Here is a 22,870-nt window from a genome sequence, read left to right as displayed (position 1 = left end):
AGCCCGAAACGTCAGCCTTCCTGCTCCTCTGATGCTGCCTGGCCTGCCGTGTTCTTCCAGATCCACACAAAGACAAGTAAAAGATAAGTTCAGAGGAGCAGTAAATAGCAAAGACAGAATTATGACCAACAACTATAATATGGAAGCAGTAGCTATGCTCTGAAATTGTTTAACTCAATGTTAAGTCCAGGAGGTTGTTACAGTACCTCACCAAAAAGATGAAAGATACTGTTCCTTGAATTTACATTGAGCTTCAGTGGAATGGTGTAGAACGTTGAAGCCAAGAGGTAGGACCGGGAGTGGGGCAAGGAATTAAATGAAAGATGACCAGTAACTTGGGGTCATGCTTACAGTCTTCAGCAAGCAATTGCCCCAATCAGCATTTAGTCTCCCCATCTCATTTTTGGCATTTGTATGGATGAGTGCAATGCAAAAAGGAGACCATGTTGAGGATAATTGAGAAGTGGATTGGGTTTTAGGGTGAGGAAAAGAAAGAAGTTTTGCCTGGTAATGGCATCATATTAGAGGTGGTGAAAACTGAAGATGAGGGAATTTATTGAGGTCTTGGGAAATATGGTAAGAGGTGTGAGCAGAAGTATGGAAATAGACACAATTGAGAACCTGACCAACCACAGTTGCATATCACAGGCAATGATGTGGAAGCTAGAAATGTCAGAAATGATGCAAAAGGGATGGAGAAAATGCGAAAATGGCAGAGAGTCCATATAGGAAGCATGATAGAAGGAAGTGTAACCAAGGTGTGGCAGTCAGATTGTACTTGATATAGAGGACACTGTTGTCCATTTTACCTGGTACATTCTTATTTCCAGAGATATGTTCAGATACTTTTTTGTTGTCTGCTCTGACTTGCACATATGCTGTATAGTGTCCTCCGCGCATAGATCCAGAGTGTTCAACTACTCCATATAGACTGTACAGCGCCTTGTTTTCCTCTCCAACATTCTTTCAAAAAAAAGTACAAAAGTCAGTTACTCAAATACATTTTTCAAAACACAATGATCATAGTTTTAATAAAAAAAGCTTTCTTGAATGGAGAATCATAACTAGTCATAAACTCTAAGTTGTGCTCAACAGTATGCTTGAGTCCTGCAAAGAGTGCTTTTCCCTCACCCCTAAGTTCCATAACTATGCTGTTAGACCTGTTGTTTATTTTCTCTGATCTCAACCCAAATTTCTTCTCCCTTTGACTAGGCTCAGTCTACCTCCATTGACAACTTTATTGACACCTTCTAACACATTGACCAATTCCAGTTTTCTGGTCCCAAATCAACTACTGCTCAACCATGCCATACAATCTCTCCACACCATGGCCTAACTCATCTGCAAAGGTACCATCCACTTCCACCTCACCACACTTACCTTTATTTTAAACAACCTCTTCAATGAAAAGGCTTTGTTCGAATTCATCCAATTTTCTTATCCTCAGCACTCACTTGAATTCCTTTGAAAAATGTGATAGGATTTCAATTGGATCCACCATCTCTATGAACTCATAATTAAACCCATTTTCTCACTTTCTCCTTTCTGCATTCCAAAGGGTTAGTTCTTTATGACTCCGCTTCAAAGACACTAACACTTTCTTCCAGGGGAACGAAACCTCTTATGTTAGTGCAAAGCCTATTCATCTCACCCCACATCACCATCCGGAGCTCCAAATATTACTTCTAGATAAACCTATTACTTTCTTGTACTTTCTTCAGCCTACTATACTGCGTTCACTGTTCAAGATGTGCCTCTTCAGAAATCAAATGATGCTTGTTTCTCCACAAACACACCTGAACTTCCTGTTGCTTGCTACTAAAATTCTCTATTCCACTGTGAACTCTGTCCTTGGACTTCTAAGCTGTTTCCACGAAACACAATACAAGTTTAAGGAACAGAACCTTACACATCTACTAAATATTTTGCAATTACTTGGCCTGAACAACTTCAATTACTTAGAATCTAAGCCACAGCTCTCATTTTCCCTGACAAGTCGGCAATGTTAAAGTGATCATTATATAAATGGGAATTAAGGATCAGTATACCACCAGAATGGTTACCTAGACCAATTTAACTAACTTTACTTTTCTTAATGACCAGAGTCATTACTCAGTTCCGCTTTATTCGATTTTTGACTTCTCTTACTTAAGTAATTCTGCTTAACTACTCATATATCTTTGGATCTTTTATCCTTTTCAGTGTTCTAATTTTGCTCATGCTGCATCTTTGTTGTCTCATACTAGTATTGTTTGTCGATTAACAATTTCCTGCTCTCCACAGAATCACTTTACAGCTCAATTTTATTTCTTTCTGCCTATATATTTGTCTTCCTTTGATTCTCTTTTTCTGATGCTTCTTACAAGCTGCTTATCAGTGATATTTTTCAGTTCTGATGTCAAACAATGCTTGAAATGTAAATTGTTGCTTTTCTCCCGATGCTGTAACTGACTGTGTATTCCAGTATTAGAAGTTTTTACACATAGATGGGATTTAAAAACTATGCCTCTATCTCGATATAGCAGTTTCTGAAATTAGCAAATACTTTATTCCTCTAGAGTGCTAGATTTAGTAATTAAGAATACAACATTCTGAATTTTACAACCAGGAGTGGAAGTAGAAGCAAACGTGATTCACACCTGCTCAAAATAAATCTTGTGGCCCAAGCTATAAATTTCCAGATCAACCTGTGGTTTAAATGGGCTTCAAGAGTCAGATGCCCAATCAATGCTCACACGACTTGTTGCACTCCTAACATTGTAAAAGGTCCCAAGGTGCTTCACGTGAGTGGTATAAGACAGAAGATATTAGGGAAAGCGTGCAAAAACAATGTCAAAGGGGTTTTGAGGAACATCTTAACATTGCACAACTCCACCCCTGCCTCAGCTCATCAGCTACTAAAATTCTGACTCATGTCTTTAATAAGTCCATTCTTAACCATTTCAATTTACTTTAGCCCAGTCTCTCAATAACACAAACCTGAAGTTATTCAAAATTCTGCTGCCTGTGTCCGAACTAGCTTCAAGTCCCATTCACTCTTGTGCTCACTGACCTGTTTTTGCTCCTGATTAAACAATGTTTTGTGCTAAAATTCTCATTCTTGTTTTCAAAATCCTTCAGGGCCTAATCTCTCCCGCTCTTTACAATTTTGTCTAGCCTTTCAACTCTCTGAGGTATTTTCTATCCTCCAATTCTGGTGTCCCTGATTTTAAAACCTTCACCATTGGAACCGGAGTCTTCAGCTTCCAAGACCCTAAAGTCTGGAGCTCCCTTCTAATCCCCCCCAACCTCTCAAACTCTGCTCTTTAAGGCACTCCTTAAAACTTCTGACCAACTTTTTAGCCATCTGCTGAAACAGCTCATGTCGTCCTTGTGTAGTACCTCACGACATTTTATTACATTAAATGTGTTATATAAGTAGGGGTTTTTGTAGTTGAGAATACTCAAGAGGTCAGAATTAGAGAACGACTGATATCTGAGATAGTTACCGAGCTGGAAGCGGGTACAGAGATAAGGAAAGACCTGGCCATGGAGAAAACTGAAAACAAGGAAGAAAATTTTAAGACTGAGGTGTTGTTTAAGCAGGAACCAATGTAAGTCAACTATAAAGGGGTGATGGATGAACAGAACCTAGTTCACAAAATCAGCAGAAATTTGGATGAACTTAAGCTCATGGAAGGTTACAAAATGGAACTTGCCCAAAAGTGTATATTTTAGAGATTGAAAAGGCAGGGATTTCAACAGATGAGCTGAGGCATAGGTGTGATGGAACTGGAAATATGTAGTCTTAGCAAGGATGTAGATGTGTAGTAAAGAGGTACATAGCATAGAAAAGGTCCTTCGGCCCACTGAGCCTGTGCCGGTCAAAGACATCAGCTAACTATTCTAATCCCAGTTTCCAGCACTTGGCCCATAGCCTTGTGTACCTTGGTATCACAAGTGTACATCCAAATGCTTCTTAAAAGTTATGAAGGTTTCTGTTTCTATCACCCTTACAGGCAGTGAGTTCCAAATTTCCATCATCCTCTGGGTGAAAAAAACATTCCTCACATCCCTTGTAAACCTCCAACCCCTTACCTAAATCTATGTACACCGCAGCCCCGCTCACACTGTCATTGATCCCTCGATTGAGGGGAAAAGTTTCTTCCCATCTTCCTTGTCTATGCTCCTCACAATTTTATACATATCAAACATGTACCCCTTCAGACTCCTCTGCTCCAATCCGTCTTCATAACTGAAACTCCTTAGCCCAGACAACATTCTGGTAAATCTCCTTTGCACCCTCTCCAGTGCTATCACATCCCTCCTATAACATAGACTTTTTTTTATTCATTAATGGGATGTAAGTGTCGCTGCCTGGCCCATGTTGATTGCCCATCCCGAGTTGCCCTTGATAAAATTGTGGCGAGCTGCTTTCTTGAACTACTACAGTCCATGTCCTATAGGTTGACCCACAATGCCCTTATGGAGGGAATTCCAGGATTTTAACCCAGTGACAGTGAAAGAATGATAATATATTTTCAAGTCAGGATGGCTTGTGGCTTGGAGAGGAACTTGCAGATGGTGGTGTCTCCGTGTATCTGCTGCACTTGTCCTTCTAGATGAAAGTGGTCATGGGTTGCTGTCTGAGGATCTTTGGTGAATTTCAGCGATGTACCTTGTAGATAGTGCTGCTACTGAACGTCAGTGCTGGTGGTGCCAATCAAGTGGGCTGCCTTGTCATGGATGGTATCAAACTTCTTGAGTGTTGATGGAGCTGCACTCATCCAGGCAAATGGAGAGTTGCGGTCCTGATTTGTGTCTTGTAGATTCTGGACAGGCTATGGGGAGTTGGGATGTGAGTTACTCACCACAGTATTCCTAGTCTCTGACCTGCTCTTGTACCCATTTTGTTTATGTGGTGAGTCACATTTCTGGTAATGGTAACCCCTACTCATTGAATGTCAAGGGAGGTGGTTAGTTTATTTCTTATTAGTGATGGTCATAGCCAGGCATTTGTATGGTGCAGATGTCACTTACCACTCGTCCACCTGACGATCAATCAGCTCAGTCAGGGTTCCTGATCTGCACACAATACTCTAGCTGTGGCCTAACCAATGTTTTATACATTTCCATCATAACTCCCTGCTCTTAAACGCTATGTCTTGGCGAATAAAGGCAAGCATTCCATATGCCTTCTTAACCACGCTGTCTATCTTAATATGCCAGTGGACATGCACATCAAAGTCACTCTGATCCTCGGTGCTTCCCAGGTTCCTACAGTTCTTCATATATATCCTTGCTTTGTTTAGTCCTGCCTAAGTGCATAACCACACACTTATCTGATAGAATTCCATTTGCCACTGGGCAGCCCATGAGACTAGCCCATTTATATCCTCCAATAATCTAAGGCTATCCTCCTCACTATTTACCACCCGACCAATTTACATATCATCCGCAAACTTACTGATCAACCTCTCACATTCAAGTCTAAATCATTAACATATATCACAAACGGTAAGGCCCCAAAAGTGATGCTTGCGGAGCATTGCTGGACACAGGATTCCAGTCACAAAAGCACCCTCTGACCATCAATCTCTTCTCCCTGCCACTCAGCCAATTGTGTATTCGCAAATTTCCTTGGATACCTTGGGCTCTTACCTTCACTAACAGTCTCACATAGGGGACCTAATCAAAAGCCTTGCGAAAGTTCAAGTATAGAGTTGAATGCATTGTCCTCATCTTCACACCTCTTTGAAAAATTCACTCAGTTTGGTCAGACATGACTACCCTCTTACAAAATCATGTTGACTATTCTTGATTAATCCTGCCTCTCCACGTGCAGATTAATTCTGTCCATTAGAATTACTTCTAGTAGCTTACCCACTGCTAAGGTTAGACTGACTCATCTGTAGTTTCTTTATCTCTTGCTCTTTTCTTGAATAACGGTACCACATTTACTGAACTCCACTCCTCCTGCTCCTCTCCTGGCTAAGGGGGAATTAAAAATTACTGCCAACACCTCAGCTATTTCCTCCTTTGCCTCATTCAACAGTCAAGGATACATTTCATCTGGTCGTGGATAGTTATCTAGTTTTAAGCCCGCCAGACCTCTCAGAACCGTCTCTCTGTCAAAGCTAACTTCTATAATTATATCAAAGTCTTTTTCCCTGACTTCTATACTCACATCATTCCTCTCACTAGTGAATACTGGCACAAAGTATTCATTTAGAACCCTATCTATGCCCTTTGGCTCCGTACAAAAGTTGCTACTATGGTCCTAAACGGGCTCTACTCTTCCCCCAATTATCCTTTTATCCTTATTGTAAAATAACTTAAGACTTTCCATTATTTTACCTCCCATCATTCTTTCATGTATCCTTTTTGCTCTCTCCATTTCCTTTTTAAGTTACCCTTTGCAGATTTTGTACTCCTCTAGGGCACCTCCTGTTTTGAATCCTCAGTATCTGCCATAAGCCTCCCTTCTCTTTATCAAATCCAGTATATCCCTTGATATTCAGGCTTCATGGGATTTGTTGGTCCCACCCTTTGTCTTTTTTGGAACAAGATGGCCCTGTATTTTCCCTATTTCCTTCTCGAATGTATCCCACTGTTCTGACACAAATTTACCTAAAAGTGTCAGCTCCAAGTCCACTCCAGCCACACTAAACTTGATCTTATTAAAATTGGTCTTCCCCAAATATTTTCCTTTATGTTCATAAACCATACTGAAAACTTGAATTATCTTAAAGCTTGCAGGCAGCAGTGTTGGCATATAAAAGCAGCAACCTGAATTTTCCATGCTCATTTCCTGGAGCAGGACTTGAATCAATAGCTTTCAGATTTTAAGATGAGAGAGAAAGCTTCTAAGGTGAGAGAGCTACCAATTAAACAACAGCTAGGCGGAGCTCATCTTGGAGTCAAGTATCACAATATCATAGAATCGTTACAAGGAGGCCACTTGCCTCATCCAAATGTTTACCAAATGAGGATCTGAACAAGTGTCATTCTCCTCCTTTTCCCCTGTAACAATGCACATTGCTTCTTTTCAAATAACCATGTAAATTCCTTTTGAATGCCTCGACTGAACCTGCCTGCATCACACTCTCAGGCAATGCATTCCAGACCACAAGCATTACTATGTCAAAAAGGTTTTCCTCGTATCATTTTTTCCTCCTTCAGCAATTACCTTAAATCTGTATCTTTTCATTCTCAATACTTTCACGACTGGGATCATTTTCTTCCTATCTGCTCGGTCCAGACCGCTCATGATTTTGAATACTTCAGTCAGATTTCCACTTAGCTTTCTATTTTCCAAGAAGAACTGTTCCAACTTTTCAAACCTATCTTGACACATATATAGGACACCAATTGTGAACGATCTGGTTCAGGCATTAGATAGTAGCCAGGGAGATAAATAAACTCAATTTCAAAGGAGCAGTTTCAGCACGGACTGAAGATAGTGTTCTTGGTCTTCTGAGTATTTAGTTTAAGGAAAGCTTTTTTCTCAATCAGTATTGGATCTTGGACAAATGGTGTGACAACTCAGAACAACAGCCAGTTTGAGAGAATGAAGTAACCCTAGGTGTCATCAGTTTATATGTGGAAAATAACATTGTGTTTTCAGATGTTGTCACTGAGGATTAGCATGTCAGTGAGAAAAAGGAGAAGACCAAGGAAAGACTTTGGAGCACTGGAGGTTTATGGTGAAGAAGCTGGGACAGAAGTTATTGCAGGTAATTCTTTGGTTATGATGAGCTAAGAATATTCCAGGAATTGAAGATTCACCGGCTGGATGACAGTGGCAATTGCACTCGAAGAGGATGGTGTACTCAACTATTACAAAGACTGCAGACAGGTCAAGAAGATAACGGAGAAATGGAGGAACAGTTTACCTTTGTCATTGTCACATCAAAGTGACAAATAACATTCAGTACGAGCTATTCTGGTAATGCGGTGGCATTTATCACTACTTTGTCAAAGGCAAACAAGAATAGGTTAAAATGCTGACATTGCTTGAAAAGTGAACATCCCATGAATAACTAATGGACAACCGATTGAAGAAATTCAAACATGGAGTTCTGGGAAAGATGGTCAGTGGGTCAAAGTGGTGAGGAAGAAACAAAAGGAAGGTTTTCGTTAGGGTGAAGGTCAGAATATTAAGCGACCCAAGATAGTAATGGCACAAGTAGACAAGAAAGCAGCTCATCATCGTCTCGAGGACAATTAGGGATGGGCAATAAATGGCCTGTGCTTCAAAGCCCATTTAAATGAATTTTAAAAAAACAGAGAAGATGACAGACATGGGAAGGAAAGCTTGACATCATCTTGCCACTATAAGATATTATAAATGAAGGAAATAACAATGGTACAGCCACATGCCAGAGTTGGACAGAAAATTAAGCTGATTAATTGACTAATTAAGACCATTTTAGCAGCCGGATGACCTCCCATTGCATGGGCAGTTCACCAAGCAATCTGTACGGTCTCCCAACGGTTCCTGGAGAAGGTACTTCCTTAAAATGCACTCTATGGCCCATGCTGAGATCTATTCATGGCAATGGCTCCATTTGAGCTCTTACAACATAGCTAATGGGTTTGCTTGTAATCACTGTGACTCATCTGTCTGGCCCCTGTACATTAAATATAAAACTTACTTTTCTTCATGGGCGCCTCAAAATGGAGGCACGCCTTCTTCTTTTTCTTTTTGCAGCTTCAGCAGCAACCATGTCCATTGGCGGCACTGCTAAGGCTACTGATCAAGCTCATAGCCCTAATAGGGAGGTTGGCATCTTTAATTGGCTACCAATTAATTAGGTGTTACCAGTAAAATGCTGACCATTTGCCAAAATTTGTGACTCATTTTCAGTTCAAGCAGTGGGACACCACAGAGGTGAGAATATTCTGGCCCATCATTCCACTTTTGTGGGTTTCCAAAAAACTAGGGTCCATAAATATAAAAGATAATCTCTGTTAAATTCAATAGGGTATTCAAGTTAACTATTATAATTAATGATAGGAAATGAAACACAACAAAATGCAGTGGTCGGGGAAATATAATGCATTTATGGGCAAGGTGAATAAGTATATCAGAGAGAAGAGAATAAAATGACATGCTTTATGATTAGATACAGAGGGGAAGGAGGAATGTTGTGAGGCCAGTTAGGCCAAATAATGCACTTCTATGCCTTAGAACCAAGGTGATCACAACAATCAATGACATTATTAATGCAGCTGTATTCATCCACTGAACAGTAATAGCATTTCAACATAATTAAATTTTATGCAGCTATGGATTTTATTATTCTTGTGTGTAAATGCATGTGTGTATGAACTATTTAAGACATTCTATAAATTTGCTTAATACTTTCAGCAATATCATGCAAACATAATCACAAATTGTAATACCTGCGATTTTGTATAGCATTCATGTGGATAGCATAACAAGCAGGACCTACTGAATGATTTAAAAATGATTATTGAAAAATACACATAGTACTGTGTATGCAAAGAATTTACCCTGCAGTCGGATGAACAAAATGGGGCCAAATCCAGAACTAAAGGAAAATCCACGTGCCTATTAATTTTCCGCAAACTCAAACCTGTCTGAAGAACAAAGTTACGTTAGAATAGTAGAAGCATAAGTTTATATTCATGGAATTCCAACCATAATTTGGCAAATTTAAAATTGCTTTTAACCAAATAAGGCCTTAAATGATAGGAGCAGAATTAGGCCATTTGGCCCATTGAGTCTGCTCTGCCATTTGATCATAGCTGATATGATTCTCAACACCATTCTCCTGCCTTTTCTTTGTAACCTTTGATCCCCTTACTAAGCAAGAACCTATCTATTTCTGTCTAAAATATACTCAATGACTTGGCCTCAACAACCTTCTGTTCCATAGATTCACCACCCTCTGGCTGAAGATATTCCTCTTCATCTCAGTTCTAGAGGGTGTGCTTTCATTCAGAGGCTTTCCTACTCATGGAAACATCTTCTCTACATCCATTCTATCCAGGTCTCTCAGTATTCTGTAAGTTTCAATGAGATTCCCCCCCTCATCCTTCTAACTTCCATTCAGTACAGACTCAGAGTCCTCAACTGCTCCTCACTTGACAAGCCCTCATTCCCAGGATCATTCTAGTAAACCCTTTCTGGACCCTCTCCAAGATCAGCACACCCTCTCTTAGATATGGGGATCAAAAATGTGGTCTGACCCGAGCCTTACAGCTTCAGCAATACATACATCCCTGCTCTTGTACTCTAGCTTTCTCAAAATGAATGCTAAAGTTGCATTTGGCTTCCTAACTGTAAACTGAACCTGCATATTAACCTTAAGAAAATCCTGAACTAGGAGTCCTGTGTCCCTTTGTGCTCAGATTTCCAAAATGCTTCACCCATTTAGAAAACAGTCCACATCTCTATTCTCCTTCCCAAAATCCATAACTTTCCCACATTGAATTACATCTGCCACTTCTTTACCCTGTCGAAGTCCTCCTGCAGCCTCCCTGTTTCCTCAACACTACCCCCCTCCACCTATCTTTGTGTCATCTGCAAACTTAACAACAATGCTCAAAATTGTTTCGTCTAGATCACTAATGTATAACACGAATAGTTGTGGTCCCAACACAGACCTCTGTGGAACGGCACTAGTTACCAGTTGCCATCCTGTAAAAGACCCGTTTATCCCCATTGTCTGCCTTCTGCCAGTCAGCAAATACTCGATCCATGCCAGTACCTTGCCCCTAACACCATGAGACCTTTGATGAAAATAGAAATTGCTAGGAAAGCTCAGCAAGTCTGGCACATCCATGGACAGAAATCAGAATTAACATTTCGGATTGAGCGATCTCCCTCAGAACTGAATTCTGATTTCTCTCGACAGATACTGCCAGACCTGCTGAACTTTTCCAGCAATTTCTGTTTTTGTCTCTGATTTACAGCATCTACAGTTCTTTCAGTTTTTACTTACCACGAGCTCTTATCTTATTTAGCAACCTCCTGGGCGGCACCTTGTCAAAGGCCTTGGGGAAATCCAAATGGATCACATCCACTGGCTCTGCTTTGTTTAACTTATTCATTACCTCCTCAAAGAATTCTACCAGAAGTTATCAGGCATGACCTCTCCTTAATGAAGCCGTGTTGACTCACCACTATTTAACCATGCACTTCTGAGTATTCCACAATCTCATCCTTAATAATGGACTCTAAAATCTTATCAATGATTTAGGTCAGGCTAACCAGCCCGTAATTTCTAGTCTCTGCTTCCCGACTTTCTTAAACAGGGGGTGTTACATTTGCCATTTTCCAGTCCTCAGGGTACCTCCCAGACTCCAGTGAATCGTAAAAGATCACCATCAATGCCTCTACAATATCCTCAGCTATCTCCTTCAGAACACTGGGGTTTAGTCCATTCGGTCCATATGATTTATCCACCTTCAGACCTTTCAGCTTCTCAGCACCTTTGCCTTGGTGATGGCCATTACATTCACCTCCACCTCTGCTCCATGACTTCACTGATGTATGCTACTGGTGTCTTCCACTGTGAAGATTGATGCAAAGTACCTATTTAGTTTCTCTGCCATTTCCTTGTTCCCATTATGACTTGTCCAACCTCATTTTCCAGTGGTCCAGTTTCCATTCCTGCCTCTCTTTCCTTTTATATATCTAAAATATCTGTTGCAATCATCTTTTATATTACTAGCTAGCTTTCCCTCATATTTCCTCTTCTTCCCCGTTACTGCTTTTTTACTTGTTCTCTGCTGGCTTTCTAATGCTCTGGCTTCTCAGTAATCTTCACCACACTGTATGCTTTTTCTTTTGCTTTTATGCTGTTGTTGACATCCCATGTTTGTCTTGTCCTCCTCCTTATTTTGTTTCTTCTTCCTTGGGAAGAATTTCTGTGCCTCCTGAATTACCCCCAGAAACTCCTGCCATTGCTACTCCACCGTCTTCCCTGCTAGGCTCCCCTTCCAATCGACTCTGGCCAGCTCCTTGCTCAATTATAATACTGTTACATCTGATTCCAGCTTCTCCCTCTCAAACTGTCGGACAAATTGTATTGTATTATGGCCACTGACCCCGTGTGGTTCCTTTGCCTTGAGCTCCCTAATCAAATCTCCCCATTACACATCACTAAATCCATAATTGTCTGATCCCTAGTCATCTCTACCATAAGCTGCTCCAAAAAAAATCTCGTCAATATTCCAAGAATTCCTTTTGTTATGGACCAGACCAAACCTCCTCAAAATATATTAAGAAGGTAGCCTAGACCATAACTTTTATCATATTTAAAGGCAAAGGTAAGGTGCTGCATTCCAAATGTGATTCGATTGGTCGAACTATTATGCTTTAAGCAAAACACACTTTATCCTTACACCACAGTTAAAATACAAACAAAAAAAAGCAATTGGCATAACTCTAACTCGATCGAAATACTTTACAAAATAATATATTATTTAACTACTACTCGTCAACTGTTCCAATACAGCAGTATCCCATAAATACATCCATGGTAAAGGCAAATTCTGCAAAACAGATTTCCCTCACTTGATATCTCGAGTCCAGAAGGAAAACCGACAGAAGGACTCGAGCAGCAGAGAAACAGCTCCAGCTTTTTGTAGCATCAGAGAGAGAGAGCTGTATCCAGCAACTCCAAAACCCCAAAATCAACAACTGAAATCAAAACTAAAACCCTGGGTCTGAGAAATCCAACTCCATCCACTTAATGATTCTTTTGTCTAACTTAAAAAAAGGCACATCTTGTCACAACCTGATCTTCCCAGTCCACCTGCATATTGAAGTGTTCATGATTATTGTAATAGTGCCTTTCTTACATGCCTTTTAAACCTCATGATTTACTTTTTGCCTCACATCCTGCCTACTGCTAGGAGCCCTATAGACAAGTCTTTTTTTTAAACTTTCCTCCACTCTACCCACACAGATTCAACGTCTACTGACACTATATTGGTTCTTTAAAAGTGAGTGGTCAAGGTATATTTTCAAAAGACTTATGGGATCGCGGCCTTTATATGCAGGGATACACAGTACAAAAGAAAGCAATGTAAATTTTACACAAATCAGATGGTAAGCATGCAATATATTGTATCTATTCTTGAGCATCTTGCTTAATGAAGAATATTACAACATTGGACAAGGTGCATTAGAGATTCATTGCATAATTCTAAGATGGAAAATTTTAGAATGAAGAGAGTCTGGAGAAACTGGAGCACATTAGAACAACAAACCTTGAGAAGATCTAATACACACAATCAAAATTTTGAGTTTTGATTAAGTAAATTGGAACTGAAGCTGTTAGAGCATTGGTGATTTTAACAATATGACCATAAGAGTAAACGAAGTTTGCATACTTTTTAAGCAGAAACTTATCAGTATGTGGAATATGGAATACTCTAACAGAAACATGATGGAAAAGAATCCATAATATTTTTTCAACGTGCAATTACAAGCCGGGTGAAAAATAAACATCTTATGGGAAAGGCGAGAAGAATGGGACTAAATGCATTACGCTTTGAGAAACGGACAATGAATGTGAAAGGCCAAAAGGCTCTCTTCTGTGCTTTAAAATTCGAAGATTTTTCTATGATTAGAGCAAGGAATTTGATTTTAACCTATTAATTATTAAGGCATGCTGTACTGCATTATTAACTTCCAACACCGCCTACTTCCTCAAATCAATGTTTGAAATTATTAATCATGTCTCTATAGTATGCATTTTGAAACGAACTATCCATTTACTGAACATATATTTGGAAATGCTTATAAACACATTGGTACAAGAAGAAAAGTCTGAGACATGTTATAAAATAACAGTTATCCTATAAGATGATTACTTAAAATGATTAAGGGGAAAAAAGAACACACAATGAAATTCATGCAAACACTGCACTGACGATTACCTGGTGGAATCTTTTAAGGTGAAGATTTAATATAGGTGGGATGGCAGAGATCAACATTTGTTTACGAGCATTTGTGTACATATGTTCTGATTTCTTCTCTATTAAAACAAAATATCATTAAACAAAGTCAAATGTGAGAAAAACTTAAACCTGAGGAAACAAACTGTATTCTTTTCAGATAGCTGAACAGTTAAGGATTTAGTGGAACATAAGAAATCAGAGCAGGAGTACACCTTTCAGCCGTTTGAGTCTGCTCTGTCATTCAATGCGGTCATAGCTGATTTTATACTTCAACAACACTTTCCTGCACTATTCCTGTATCTCTTGATGTTTTTAAAAGATGCAGTATAATTTGGATAAAGATGAGGTTATTCACTGCGGAAGCAAAAACAAGAAGGCAAATTACTACCTGAATGGCTGTAAATTGGGAGAAGGGAGTGTGCAGCGGCACCGGGGCATCCTTGTGCACCAGTCGCTGAAGGTAAATATGCAGGTGCAGCAGGCGGTAAAGAAGGCAAGTGGTATGTTGGCCTTCATTGCGAAAGGTTTGAGTACAGGGGCAGGGATGGGTTGTTGCAGTTGTACAGGGCCTTGGTGAGACCACACCTGGAATACTGTGTGCAATTTTGGTATTCTTTTCTGAAGAAGGATGCTCTTGTTCTCGAGGGAGTGCAGCGAAGGTTTACCAGGCTGATTCTGGGGATGGCAGGTCTGTATGAGGAGGGATTGACTAGCTTAGGATTGTTTTCGCTACAGTTCAGATGAATGAGGGGGGATCTCGTACAGAGTTATAAAATTCTAACAGGACTGGACAGGGTAGATGCAGGGAGGATATTCCCAATGGTGGGTGTCCAGAACCAGGGGTCACAGTATGAGAATTCGGGCTAGACCATTTGGGATGAGATGAGGAGACATTTCTTCACCCAAAGAGTGGTGAGCCTTTGGCATTCATTACCACAGAAAGTAGTTGATGCCAGAACATTGAATGTATTCAAGAGGTGACTAGATATAGCATTTGGGGTGAATGGGATCAAAGGTTATGGGGAGAAAGCAGGATTAGGCTACTGATTTGGACAATCAGCCATGATCGTGAAGAATGGCAGAGCAGGCTCGAAGGGCTGAATGGCATCTTCTTGCTCCTATCTTCTATGTTTCTATGTAAGAATATTCTATCAATTCGAGTAATGGAAATATTCAATGACTGAGCCTCCCAAGCCCTTGAACAAATAATTCCAAAAACTGATCATCTTCTGAATAAATAAATTTGTCCTCTTCGGAATTCTAAATGGCCTGCTTCTTATTCTAAAGTAGTGGCCCTTGGTTCTAAGCATCCTTACTCTGACTAGGAGAAAAATCATTCATGCATCTATTCTGTTGAGCCCTTAAGTAATTCAGTATATTTGAAGGAAATCACTTTTCATTTTTCATTCATCTAGATTCCAGAAAATAAATACCCAGTCTATTTAATATTTCCTCACATGATAAATCCTCCACATCAGGAATATCCTTGATGAACCTTTATTGCATTCCCTCTATGGCACGTATATCTTTGTGTAGGCAAGGAGACCAAAACTGCACACAATGCTCCTGGAGTGCAGAGGCAATGTCCAAGTATATTTTATATCAATCACTTAGCTTTAGCAATTAAATTATAAGATATACGTTTTTACATATATCCTTCAACATTTTCCCCTCTTTTGTCACCTCACAATATTATGGAAAAGGAGCTTTCCGGCTTGGCCATGGGGAGATTTGAAGATGATGGAAGAGGAGAAAGCGATAAAGGATCCACAGTTGGCTAAGTAATAGTTCCAGGAAATGTGCAAATTCAGCTTAACACTTCTGTCTTAGAAAAAAGATGGACCTCAATACTTGGACAATCAGATGGTGGAAATGCATTTACCAATATATCTTCATGAACCACTTTGTCTATTATTTGACGTTTGTCATTGACATAATTAAAAAACATCAGGTTTATTTTTATTTGCTATTTTTCTTTATCTTTAATTAATCTTTATTTTTAAATACAAAAAGATAAACAACTTTGAAAGCACAAGCTGAGAGCAATAAACATAACTTTAAAATGTGTATGAAAAGAATCAAAACAAATTAATTTGGTTCTGGTGAAGCATTGTAAACAACATTGCTCAGTCCTTTGAGTATAAGAGTTGGGAAGTTATGTTGAGGTTGTACAGGATATTAGTGAGGCCTCTTCTGGAGTACTGCATCCAGTTCTGATCACCCAGTTAAAAGAAGGATATTATTAAGCTGGAGGGGGTTCAGAAGAGAGTTACCAGGATGTTGCCAGGAATGGAAGGTTTGAGTTATAAAGAAAGGCTGGATAGGCTAGGGCTTTTCCCACTGGAGCTTAACAGGTTGAGAGGTGATATGATGGAAGTTTATAAAATCATGAGGGGTATAGATAGTGTTAATGGTAAGTGTCTTTTCCCCAGGATGAGGGATTTCAAGACGAGGGGACACATTTTTAAGGTGAGGGGGCAGAGATTTTAAAAAAAAGACATAAAGGGCAGACTTTTTACACAGAAAATGGTTCGCATGTGGAATGAACTTCCTGAGGAAGTGGTGGATGTAGGCACATTTACAATGTTTCAAAGACATTTGGATAAGTACATGAATAGGAAAGGTTTGGAGGGATAATGGCCAGCAGCAGGCAGGCGAGACTAGTTTAATTTGGGATTATGTTCAGCATGGACTGTTTGGACCAAAGGGTCTGTTTCTGTTCAGTATGACTCTATGACTCTCGAACAGTATTTCAATAGAGAACCAATGGAACAGACTTAAAGATATAATGCTCAGCATGCAGGATAAATACGTACTTATGATCAGCAAGTAGACACTAAATAAACATAGCCACAAATTGGATTAATTTCACTTCTTATTACTTTATTAATGAGGAAATAATGATTGGTGCAAGCAGCAAGGTTCAGTGACGAACACAGACACCTACAGCAGACGCTGAAACATGTTAAGAATGTGGTCAAAGTGACAAAGAGAGACAATAAAGTTTTTTTAATTGTATGCTAACAGTAAGCATACAGTCAGAAAAGAGGAAATAACCATGAAAGAAGAGAAAGGAATTGAAGTAGCAGATGAATGTATCAAAGTGAATGTTCAAACAATTGTTTTTTTTCCAAGTCTTTACAAAATAAGACATGTGGCATGCCTTTTCTAAGAAGCAAAAGCCCAGGCTGAATTAGGAATTTGGACTTTCAAAAGTGAGAGAATATTGAAGTACAAAAAAGTTCAACATCCAACAACAGAAAATGTATGCTTGAGTTCCAAGAAAGACACGGAAAGAGTTTGATGAGATATTATGATCAATACAAAGGAGTTATTGGAGGATTTACTGTAGATTGGAAACAATTCAGTGCAATGTTTATTTGCATAAAGGAATTCAAAACAGCATCTTTATATGCACAAACAGATGTGGGTGTGATATTTTTAAAGAAAGTTATGTTTTTATTTCACATTGAGTTGTTTGTTTACATGCTTATGAAGCACTTTTGGATCAGGTGTTAAAATGATGTCTGTCTCCTCAAGTGGATATAAAATAGAGATGTGGGATAATTTTAAAAAAAATCAGGGGAGTTTCCCTGTTGTTCTGGCTGATATTTATTCTTCAAACAACATCACAAAACAGATCCTGCATGCTGAGCATTAGTGGAGTCAGATACTTTACAGATTTTTAAGCAACTCTTGGATAGGCACATGGAGGATAGTAAAATGTAGGGTATGCAGGGTAGTTGATCTTAGTAGGATGACAGGTTGGCACAACATCGTGGGCCGAAGGGCCTGTACTGTGCTGTACTGTTCTATGTTCCATTATCTGGGCACTATCACATTGCAGTTTGTGGGAGCCTGCTGTGCAGAAATAGGCTGCCATCTTTTTTCCATGATAACATTTCAAAAGCACTTCATGTGTTGTAAAATGTTTTGGGACACCCTGAGGTCATGAATGGTGCTAAATAAATGCAAATTATCATTTTAAAATATGACTGTGAATAAATACCACTGAATATCCTGTACAACTTTGAGTTTGACACAACTCATAGGAAGATTCTGATGATATTAAGAGGGTCGCTAAAAATGGGTATGAATATAATTTCTAGTTTTTACTTCCACTAATTTTCATAGTTTTTTTTAACACAATCTCTCCACCATGGGTGTAACGTAGCCACTATGTTTCCCCTAAGCTGCTGCTGGAGGGTCCATGCATGGTGATCGTCATTCAGGCGTGTCAACTTCCTGTTCCAGAAGTCACTGCCATGCACAGACCTCAGAACCAAAAACAAATGGAACATAGGCCACAGCGTGTTCTATCTAGAGGAGGCACTGAACAATTCACTAAGGCTTTTTTGACAGCATCTCCCATATCTGTGGCATAATCAAATAGAAAGTCAAAGGCATCAGCTGTATGGGAACTCATCAGTTCCCAAGTTTCCCTTAAAGAGCCTCTCCAAGGCACACATTATCTTTGAACACAGTCCTTTCTTGTTATGGAATTTAAATCTCAGAACTCCTTACCTGACAGCTCTGTGGAAGTATGTTCACCACAGACCTTTTAGCAGTTCAAGGGGTGCTCCCAACACCATTTTTTCCAAAGGAAACTTAATGGACAATAAATGCTGGCCTTATCAGCACTATTAATTTCAGATTATCTATATTTTAAAAAAAACTAGCTGACTAATTTAGTAAAGTGCTATTTGCAACCCGATATTTGCCTGTGTCCTCATCACTCCATAAGTATAGCGCAATATATATTCTTCAATGGTCATCGATTATCAACTGAAATTTTAAAGTGGTTCCGACAACTTTACTATACCCACCTGCTGAATGTGATTTCTTGTGTTGTTTCTGCCTTTTCTCTGTGCACTTTTCACATAACAGTTTGTTATTACCCATGAGGAGATCCACAGATGTAAAGTGGCTGAGACAGGACTGGAGTGAGCATTCTTTGGATCTTGGTTCATAGTTCTGGGACAATGTTTGAAATGCTGCAATCGTTTTCTTTGAAACTACTGATCTTTCTTTTGAGTCTTCAATGCAGAATGAAACATAGTCTGTCTGTTCCTCATAAACAGTATCGATTATTAGACTTTCATTTTTGGTACTGCCAAGGTTGAGTTTTGTTATTGCACTGGAAATAGAATCATTACAATTAAACTCCACTTGTTTAGTTTGAACTAAATCACTGTTCGACAGCTTGTGGTTGATAGTTGTCAAATCAAAATTGGGGTTGGTGTGAAAACTTAGGGACTCAACAGATTTTGAAGGATTCTCAGATTCTGAGGCTTCACTATCTGCATCATTGCTTCCATCTGACTGATTTCCATCTTTATCACTACCTTCTGACTGACTAAGGTTACTGATTTCTCCTAGACTAGAGCAACAAAGTGTCCGGTTACTCTCCTCTCGGTGTCCATTACTTTGCTCTGCAGAAACTCGACAATTCCCCTCATCATCATCAGCTGTTGATTTCTTCATTTCCTTCATCCTTTGTTTGCTTGCATGGCACTGCTAAAGTATATTAAAGATATATTAGCTTATTATTACCCTGGAGAAATTTTATTAGTTAGGACAGAAAGCTTGTAGGTGCTCTCCACTTATACATGTTATTATAAAGAATAGTGAAAAATCATATCTTGCATTGTTTTTTGCAATTGGTGGCCAAATTATGACTGATATGTCACACAGTAAACTAAGTCAAAGCAGTCTATTTTTGAGACAAGCGGTTAAAAATGTTATTGACTGAAACAGTCATGCATGGGTTAGTTTTAACCAGGTCTAATGATTCTGAAATAAAAATTGGCACTTCTTTATCAACATTTTAATCATTTACCTGAGAGTTTGACTTATATTTCCAATGTGTCACTGCATGGCATTCATTTTTGCTTCTAGGCCTTGGGCAAATATCTAAGCGATCATTATCAACAATGATGTATGCTAAAAATATAAGTATCAGAAACCTCACTACTTTCACAAATATATTTGGCCCTTATTTTCCAAACATTTTTGTCCTTTTTTATGTACCAATATTGGTGATTGAGAAAGAACATCCAGCTCCATTATGTACCAGTGGCTTGTCCATCATCCTGTCTTATACTGACCACAATTTCCACAAGCACAAAAAGCCTGTATGCATAAAACAAGAAAAGTCCTATTTAAAGAGCTAGACTCTCTCATGCATAAAGTTAGATCCCTGTCCAAAAAAAAGAAGGCTTCCCCACCTGCTGCAGAGTAACTGTCTTTCCTCTGCCTGAAAGAAGAAAATTTGCGAGCAGCAATAGTCAAAGGGTTTGGGCCTGAAAGTCTGAGAAAGAAGGCTTGTGTTGAGAGAGAATCTATCCAAAGGAATAGAAGCAGTTGAACTTGCTTTGCATATTCAAAGGATGGAATAGGTAAAAGCTTCCCAGGCTTAATTTAAAAAACGACCCATCACTTGCACCACAGATAAATGCAAACTAAAGATTTTCTTAGGATTCTAAAGGTGTTATGAATCTGCTTGACTGATGTTGCGACTCAAATAGTTGGGCATTTTTCAGTAGCTGAAGTGTGGAAGTAAACACATCTTATAGAATTTCCAGTGTATTCATTTAATAATTATCAAATTCTGCAGGTTGCTGATTACCCTGCTTGAATTCCTAGAGTGCACGTATGACAAATGGAACTTTGAACTGTATGAAACAATTTGTTAATTGTTCTTGTTAAGAAATGGGGAAATACAAATATTCAAAGCATCAAATTATTTAGTAGATTGCTAAATAGTATAATCTTATAGTTACAACTTATTCTCTCAATAGTAAAATCAAATACATACCGTTACTGCATATTTTGTAGATGGTGGTTTCTTAGAACTTTTTGTTTTATATCTGTTTTGGGTAAGAGATGTTGCAGAGGTATCCTGCTTACTTGAAGCCAAAATATTTTCCTTAATTTCCATATCCTTTCTGTCATGACTTTTATTTATTTTCTCTGATGACCCTCGTTTTGCTGCCTTATCATTTAGGAAAGAAATATCATTTGTAAATTAGGATTTGTAATATAAAAGCAACAAATTGTATCAAATGTGCATAAAATTATTACATAAACATTGATTACTGCATTTAAAAAAAAGCAAAATGACAAATGAACTGAGTGAACTTAAACATCAGTTTAGAATTTATCACATACAGACAAACAAATTCATTTGCTAAGATATACAGATAAAAAAACTAAAATCAGTACTAAGAGAACTGGAGAACTGTAAACATGTATTTTTAGGTCAATACATCATTGATAATGGAAAATCGTGAGATCTAAAATGTTGATAGATGGTAAATTCTATATTTAGTTTTCACACAAAAACAATTATTTTTCTTACCCTTTCTTCTACAATGGGTAGTGAAAGATCAATAAATTGCTCTTTAACAGTTGAAATCTAAAATAAAATAATATCAAAGATCATATACAATTGCTGACAGTACCGAAAATCTAAGCTCATAATCAGGAAATTCTTTCCACTCGCTAATCATTAAAAAAAATCTGAGATGCAAAAAAAAATCAAATTTTAATGAAGTAAATGTCTCGGTACAAGATTTTAATTTAAATTAACTGAAAAGTTGTGATATTTATTCTAGATCCAACATACAATTAGCTAGCTTTGTTTATTTTCTTCATATTTTTAAGAAATTACCACAAGATACTTTGAGATCATGTTTCTTTCCATTCTAAAATACATTAAACTTCAAAATTTGCAAATCACACTTAAACGTTTTAAAAATTCAAGCATTTGTTGTTTAGAAAATAACTTGTTACATTTTAAAATAAAAAGTATTTCAACACCGGTAGATTATGAATGAAACTTTAAATTTAAAAACAATCACTCTACTTCAGTAAATTACAAGCAGGTTGCATTCTTCCTCATTTCCATGATCTTCTCATTATTCCCTTCTGTGATTATTTGGGTTAGATTATTGCAGGCAATTCCCTTTACTTTTTATCATTATAAAGATGTTATATAAATGCAAGGATTCCTATACTGAATTGAGGTAGGGCAATTGGTTTTGACATTTTCCATTTCTAGTAGTAATAAAGCTCTCATGAGCAAGATGGCAGCGGAGTAGGACGCTTCAGCAACAGCTCATCCGCTTTGCCTGTTCTTCTTCTTTCTCTTCTCTTTTTCTTCCTCCTGGTACTGTTTTCTTCTAGTTTTCCCCTTCAGCTCCTGGCCTCCAGTGACTTCCAGTGAGAAGTGACGATCACTAGCCTCTGGTGATGACTCCCAGCCTGGCGCAGTGGCCTCATAGCATGGCAACCTCCCAGCCTCACGGCATGGCATGGCAACCTCCCAGCCTCCCGCAGCAGCCTCCTGGCATTGGCGTGGTGACCTCCTGGCCTGGTGCAGGGTGCTTCTCCTGTAGGGGCCTCCTGGTGTGGCATGGCAACCTCCCAGCCTGGCACAGTAGCCTCCTCCTGTAGGAGCCTCCCAGCATGGCGTGGTGACCTTCTGGCCTCTTGCAGTGGCCTCCTTCTGTTGGGGTTTTCCAGCGTGGCATGGCTACCTCCTGGCCTGGTGCAGCGGTCTCCCGGCATGGCATGTCACTGGCATAGTATGGAGCCAGGGCCCAGTGCGGACTGGAAGCTAAGTGCCAGTGTGTTCTGCTGTCCTGAACTCTTTTTTGTAATGTTGGACGTTTTACTTCTGTATTGTCTAAAATCTTGTACAAAAGAAGCCATGCCTAGGCACTTTTGTATCTAAGTCAGCGCTGTTACTGATGATATATAAACTTTTCACTATACTCATTTAGTATATGTGACAAGAAAGGCTATTCTGTTCTTCTGTAGCCTCTCCCAAACAAGTTGTAAATTCAGAAGATGTAGAAATGGATGATAAAAGAACATGAAGACATTTCTATATAAGGAGTCATCATCACTATATAATTCATAAAGTGGCATATAAAGACTATTAAAT

At 38.9% G+C, this 22,870-nt stretch overlaps 1 protein-coding gene and 1 long non-coding RNA gene across 11 annotated transcripts in view; one reads left to right on the top strand and one right to left on the bottom strand.

The window, feature by feature from the left end:
* Positions 1 to 15,790, top strand: part of LOC125483215 — a 34,814-nt gene extending 19,024 nt beyond the window's left edge. The window contains exon 3 of the long non-coding RNA XR_007262179.1: positions 15,624 to 15,790. This is a non-coding gene — a long non-coding RNA (uncharacterized LOC125483215). The remainder of the gene's footprint in view (positions 1 to 15,623) is intronic.
* The window catches only part of usp45 (ubiquitin specific peptidase 45), a 132,273-nt gene that overhangs the window by 4,547 nt on the left and 104,856 nt on the right, over positions 1 to 22,870 (bottom strand). For 6 of the 10 annotated variants that reach the window (XM_048597507.1, XM_048597506.1, XM_048597504.1 and 3 more), the window contains exons 12-17: positions 21,281 to 21,337; positions 20,738 to 20,914; positions 18,747 to 19,437; positions 13,900 to 13,997; positions 9,499 to 9,585; positions 810 to 963 (exon numbers count right to left, since the gene is read on the bottom strand). In XM_048597507.1, the coding sequence (XP_048453464.1) occupies positions 810 to 963; positions 9,499 to 9,585; positions 13,900 to 13,997; positions 18,747 to 19,437; positions 20,738 to 20,914; positions 21,281 to 21,337 (1,264 nt within the window). Of the gene's footprint in view, positions 1 to 809; positions 964 to 9,498; positions 9,586 to 13,899; positions 13,998 to 18,746; positions 19,438 to 20,737; positions 20,915 to 21,280; positions 21,338 to 22,870 lie in introns of those variants that run through there. The other 4 variants (XM_048597508.1, XR_007262177.1, XM_048597511.1 and 1 more) reach the window with 4 other exon arrangements.

The sequence above is a fragment of the Rhincodon typus genome, chromosome 5 (assembly GCF_021869965.1).
Source record: "Rhincodon typus isolate 14 chromosome 5, sRhiTyp1.1, whole genome shotgun sequence".
Taxonomy (NCBI): domain Eukaryota; kingdom Metazoa; phylum Chordata; class Chondrichthyes; order Orectolobiformes; family Rhincodontidae; genus Rhincodon; species Rhincodon typus.
Note: the sequence above shows the minus strand (reverse complement) of the source record. Positions and strands in the feature narration are given on the sequence as shown.